This window comes from Sinocyclocheilus grahami, unplaced genomic scaffold (assembly GCF_001515645.1).
Source record: "Sinocyclocheilus grahami isolate Dianchi unplaced genomic scaffold, SAMN03320097.WGS_v1.1 scaffold1418.1, whole genome shotgun sequence".
Lineage (NCBI taxonomy): Eukaryota > Metazoa > Chordata > Actinopteri > Cypriniformes > Cyprinidae > Sinocyclocheilus > Sinocyclocheilus grahami.
In genome coordinates this window covers 29,157-35,551 of record NW_015506597.1, presented here as the reverse complement: position 1 = coordinate 35,551, position 6,395 = coordinate 29,157, and the positions used below count along the sequence as shown (strand labels likewise).

General features: G+C 37.5%; 1 protein-coding gene across 1 annotated transcript in view; it reads right to left on the bottom strand.

Moving 5' to 3' along the window:
- Nucleotides 1-329: 329 nt before the first annotated feature.
- LOC107570127 (kinetochore protein Nuf2-like) overlaps nucleotides 330-6,395 on the bottom strand; it is a 21,549-nt gene continuing 15,483 nt past the window's right edge. The window contains exons 12-13 of the mRNA XM_016256325.1: nucleotides 738-873; nucleotides 330-534 (exon numbers count right to left, since the gene is read on the bottom strand). Of these exons, the coding sequence (XP_016111811.1) occupies nucleotides 427-534; nucleotides 738-873 (244 nt within the window). The 3' untranslated portion in view covers nucleotides 330-426. The remainder of the gene's footprint in view (nucleotides 535-737; nucleotides 874-6,395) is intronic.

The window sequence follows — 6,395 nt, the reverse complement described above, 5'->3', positions numbered from 1 at the left end:
TCACTCATAGCACATGCCTATATCGTGCACTATATCGAGCATTTTTTTATATCGTTATGGATGGAGTACTGTCAGTAAATATCTATACCGTTTTATCGCACAGGCCTACCTCGCAGACCAACACACAGTTTTTAACATTCAGCTTTACACCTGATACCCTGAATCCAAACCTTTTCAAACAAATCCATTAACGCTTCACTTGAACAGGCAAGACTCAAATGTTCCCAATAAATGTGTTTTATTAAAGAATACTGGTGTTAGGAGTTAAATCTATTCCCTGTATAAGTAGACCAATAAGTAACTTCTTGCCACCTAACATTCACATATAATTTTATTGTGGAAAAATACATTTAGAAATGACAAAACAACAGACAGCGTACAAATGCAGCAATTTGAAGTAACAGTGAAGAGCATAAAATAGAAATTCTAGAAATGTGATTTCATTTTTAAAGTGTCTGCATTGGTCTCCACCACAATGCTCTCAATCCGCTTGTCGTAATGCTCCACAGTTGTGAGAAGATGTTCATAGAATTCCTGTGGAAGAAAAGTAATAGATATCATTACACAAAACATTGAACAGCTTTAACATTAAACTAGCCCATTTACATGAAAATGCTAAAGAACAAACAGAAGACTTTTTAAAGATTGTAACATTGTAATAAAAACAACTGTCATAATGTTAATACAATATAAGCAAGCACTACATTTACTTAAGAATTGCTTAAAAGAAAGTGCACCTGGGCTTTTTGAGTTTGCCGGTTGCACTTTTCTCCAAGCTCCTGCATCTTCTCCCTCAACTTTTTAGTTTCACGGTTGTTTTCTTCTATCATTTTCACAATTTCCTCCCGCTTCTGGTGGATTTTGTCATATTGCCTAAAAAATAAAAAAATGAATAAACAAAAGCTAGAACAGTGGTTTCCTGACGTTTCTGGCGCAGTGCCACCTTGATGAAATCAGAACATTCAAGTAGAGCGCAGGGCGATTCTCCAGAATCAAAGTGATGCATCCTTACTTCTGTAAGAGCCTGTTACCAAACAATCAATCATCATTAGTCTCCGAAAACATACTTTTTTTGCATAACAAGAAACAAAGACCATTTTTTAGTTCTTGCTGAAATGTCAGATGAAGACTAGCGGTCGACTGATATTGTTTTTTTTGACCGCAGATGTGGATTTCTTAAGCCTCTTTCACACAGCGATTCCGGAAAATACACAGATAATGTGTCCTGGAATCGTTTGATTTTGGTTCATTCACTCTGCCAGTGATTTTCTGGAATCTGGGCCCATATTTATCAAGCCTCTGAGAATTACTCACAGGAACAATGCTAAGAATTGACTTAAGAGTAAAATAAATTCTTGGCTCAAAGCTGCACCTAAAAGTCACAGTGGTGGCCAAAATTGTTAGAACACCTGAAAGATCCGAAAATTTATTTTTTTGCCTCCAAATCATGATTTAATTTCATAATGTTCATGAAACAAACATGCAGATGGTTGCTCTGGATAAAAACAGTACAACTCTCTTCATCTGATATCTGTTGTGCTCACTTTTAACTTTAATATTTGTAGGGCTGCCCCCTAATAGTCGACTAACCGTTAGTCGACGAGAAGAGGCTTGGTCGACCAAAATTTATTAGTCGCAGAAAAAAAAATAGACTGGAAGTGGCGAAGCTACGCAATGCATGACGGACAGATCGTTAACAGCTGGTCTATGAGGTAATATTGTACATCGGGCAGGACATCCAAACTCCGCGAAACTCCGAAACTATGTATACTTGCTTACAGACATGACAAATATATTATAGAGAGTGAAATATCTACTTTCAAATGAACCAATTCAAATAGAAAACAAATATTCTCAGATTATGTAATCCCTATGAAACATACAGGTGCATCCTCTACTGCGGAGATGATGAGTCAGTATCGTCGACTTCATCTCTTAAATCGAAAACAAAGCGCTAGTTTATCAATAAATTATTAAAATGTTAATGCAGCCTCCTTGCTGTTTTTCTGACACATTCATAATTATTATATCTGCATGTGCGCTGTGGCAAGCTATTTTTGAGTGCGCTTGAGCACTTATTGGGCTATGTAGGCAATTAAGGCTCATTATGATGATTTATATGGTTTATTAATAAGCATGTTACTAATACTCGACTAATGCTTAAAATGAACGAATACTAGTTGACCAGATAAATGTTTAGTTGAGGGCAGCCCTAAATATTTGTTATGTCCACCTTTTGCAGCAATTACAGCAGCACATCTCTTTGGCAGTGTCAACATGTTTCCTGAGAACTTCAACACTAATGCTATCCCATGCCTTCTGCAACTCAAGACAAAGGCTTTCCTTTGAATCTACAATAGATCTGTCCAGTTTATTTTCCAACTTGCCCTAAATTTGCTCGATGGGGTTGAGGTCCGGACTTTAATGGGCCAGTCCATCATTTTCAGTGTTCAGCAGATTCCGTCCACCGCAGGTAGTTCCGGCAATAGCTCGCTTTATGGGTATTGTAATAGCCAGTTCAACAAAAACGGAAACCTCTTAAATATGCCAAGTGTTCTAACAATTTTGGCCACCACTGTAGATATCAAGCATCTCAGTCATAATTTAAATGAAGTGTAGGACTAAATCTTAAGTGTCAGTCTTAGGCTGATGATACACTGGGCAGCGTTTTGCGCAAATTTGCCGGGCAACTTTTTTATTTTCGAACAATGTTGCTTGGGCACTTTCCCACTGAGAATGGGTAACACATTTCTATCTGGATACTTAAGATCAGTTGTGGGCCCTGTGTCTCACCTGGTTGCCCGTTGATGGCAAAATCTTCCAAAAAGTTGCCCCATGTATCATCAGCCTTAGAGATGATTCACGACACTTTGCTGTGCCATAAACGGGATTTTAGATGACAACATAGGCATGGATCAATCACTGAATAAGATTTCCTTATTTAAGAATATCCTCAGATAAATCCACATTGAATGGTGAAATTCCTAAGAGAAGTTTGCATTCAACACACATTTGACAAAGAATTTAAGATGACACATTATGGCAAGGAAACGAAGCATCATCACGACCTTCAATTTAGGGTTGTGCAGATAGATGATAGTATCGTGTATCGATGCCAGTCAGAGATATCGCCTGTTGCTGATGCCTTTGATGACAGCAAGACGATTATTATTATAATTACTATTATTATTATTATCCATCAAAAACAGACTAGGTGCCTATCTTCAGTGATGTAGCATGGGGAGCCGCTAATGGGACGCTTCAGAAGTGTGTATATATATATTAGGGATGGGTCACTATAGAATATTGAATAGGTTGAGCAATTATTGTCTTAAAAATTTAATGTAAGCAGAGGGTGGCGCTGCCAATAACACACCTAAAAGCTGTCAAAGACAACAGAAGAACACATTGTCTCACACCCACACTGTAGACTTAAGTGGCATAAAACAAAAAGACTTGCGTAGCATATAACGGTTACAGTAACTTGGGACGATGTCAAATAGGAGTTCTGTGAGGACCACAAATACCCCCGACTGGGTTAGGGGTGTGGCTGAATCTGTGTTCAGAAAAGCGCGGAAAACAAAGAACGCATTATACGGCATAGGCGCGGGAAGTGGGGGTACTTTTGACGTGATCGACCCGAATCTGCCTTTTGGCAAACTTTTTTTCTCCCTTTTCAAATATTAAATCACATCAGAAAAGCATTTATTTTTAATAAAAATGAAGGAAATAATCAAAAAGTTGAAAAAGTATCGGGTAAGGTTAAGGTCTAGGGCGTTTGTCCCAATAAGGTGGCATCCATTTAATAATTTTAATTATAAATAAAATTAACACTCAATAAGTTATTATTGCATACTGTTTTATAATGTATTACAATGCTGAGGTGCAGATAATTGCCACTATTTGCAATAAGTAATTAGCAGAATATCCTGTTATTTTAACATAGTATAAATATAATCTATAGCTATTTGCACTTAGTGTAAATAGCCTCTATGGCCACCCCCCCACCCCCCAGCACTATGGAGCCACTAAAGAGACATGGTTAGCCGCTTGCTAGCGGTAGCCGGTTACATTACAGTACATAACATTTCACTTACCACAAAAACAGAGTAAAAAAAACTAAATCCCTGATAGCCCCTGGGGCAGGCATTCTTCAGATTTTGGTAGCCCAAAAATTTATTTAACTAGCCTGAATAAAATATATTGTATTTTTTCTTCAAATAACAATTCAAGAGAGTAGAGGTGCAATGGATCACAAATCTCATGGTTCGGATTATATTACATTATCATATCACATTTTGAGTCACAGATCGGATCAAACCAATAACATATGGTTCTTTATTATTTAAGTAACACTTATTTAAATAATTTACTACTTCTATACCACAGCAACAACTAGTAGCATATGCAATAATTCTCTCAACTCACGATGTGATATGATTCACGATACTGATTTCACAATACAATTCTCACAATTTCTTTTTTAACAAAATGAGATTTAAGACCGATTTTAAAAAAGGTGTCCATTTGTTATTTCTCAGACCAAAAGGCTCCACATTACTTTGTGAAATTGAAAATATCAAACAATATACTAACTGGAAATTTTAAAACAAATCCCAAATCAAATAAAGAAATAATACAAATAAAATAAATGTTTTCATGCAAGTAAACTAAGGTTTTGCCTGTGTATTTTAATCACGATCCAAATAAAGATGCTGCATACATGTTATTTAGATTGTAAAATTTTTAAATTTGAAACAAAAACAAAATGGTCTGACTTTAGCTTTGTGATACTGCATAAAAAAACAGCAGAGGTTGAATGAGACGCAAATGTCCCTCTCTGACAGCAGGTGGCGCTTATGGAACAGCAGGTGTTTATAGGCTGCTGCCCCTTTAAGACCGAATGTACGGATCCAATATAACGATGCAGGTGAGATTTCTTTCTCCTCTGTTTACATTCAAGTAATACTTGCCGAGATAGTTATTTTGAGATAATTTTGCATGTATGTGTCCGTTCAAGCGAAAGAGGAATCAATTCGGTGTTCGTGCTCTGCCTGAAACGCCGCTCTGTATGTGCGCGCGAGCACCGAACTGAATTCTTCATGCGCATTAATGGTTTAAAACGCTTGAATGTTTAAATTGGTACGACTTAGAAACACGTGTAAATGATAAACTATGATGCCTACAAGCGAGTGAACAATGCAAATTAAGGAAGGGATTTTATATCACTATTCAAGATAGCCCGTCGGGCAGGGCAGTGATACATTTTGGTAGCCTGACTGGAAAACACAATAGCCCCGGGACGTCGGGCTAGCGATTTTGCGAGCCCTGAAGGAGAGCTGACTGATAGGATGATGGCGAATGATTTGCAGATTTTGAGCATCACTGACAAACATCTAATCTTGTAAAATGTGTGGCAAGTACTGCCGATTGCTCCGTACTTGTGTGAGATCGCGAATCTCGAAAGCAAAAAACAAGCACGCGTTCAAAAGCGATTTAAATGCCCCGCATATTAACGGCTCCCTGATGTCCGCAGTTTATATACAGTATAACTGCCCAACGATATAATTGCGACAGAAGATACTGAAGTAATGTATATTTTTCCTCCCATCTCATGTCTATTTCCTTTAGAGGTTCCATTTTTTGGAATGGAAATGTCTTAGCGTTATGAATCCGTGTATCATTTGATCATTCGTTTTTTGATTTAATATTGAAAGTAGAAAAATTAGAAAACGGCTCCTTTTTCGTTTTTTTTCCAAAAATTGAAAAAAGAGAATTCAGCTTAAATTTTATTTTTGCGCTCAGGGGTAGAAAAAAATGAATAAACGGCTTGAATATTGGATTTCTACACATGGGCGGGAATTAAACGCCCCTTTCTGCTGATTGGTCAGCCGAAGATCAAACCGTGCCGTCATCAGTTCTTCTGCAGTACCATGCAGCAGAATAATAGTCCTCCACTGCTGCAGGTGTATGGATTAATAACCCATTTTATCAATTTCATATTTTTCTCATCAAACAGGCTAATGAATAGCTGGACACAACTGGTACCGGGGCAGAGTCTAGACAGGGCTTTCTTCTGTGTAGACCAGCAGTTCTTAAAGTGATCGGGGGACCGAGAAATAATTAGCTATAGCCTAAAGTATTTCCAGACTGTAAAGTGTTTTTTTATCATGATACATAGGCCTACTGTGATTTATTCCAAAGTGACTTATATGATGCATTTAAAGTCAGATAATCTAAATGAAGCCTTTTAAAAGACGAGTATTCGCTGTGGTTGATGTTTGTGGCATGCGCCGGAAAGATGCTCGAGGAGACCGAGACGCGCTAAAGCAGCGCATTCTGTTGTTCTCTTTATTTTTCAAAGGCATGACATTTTGTAGTTATTTTGAACGTAA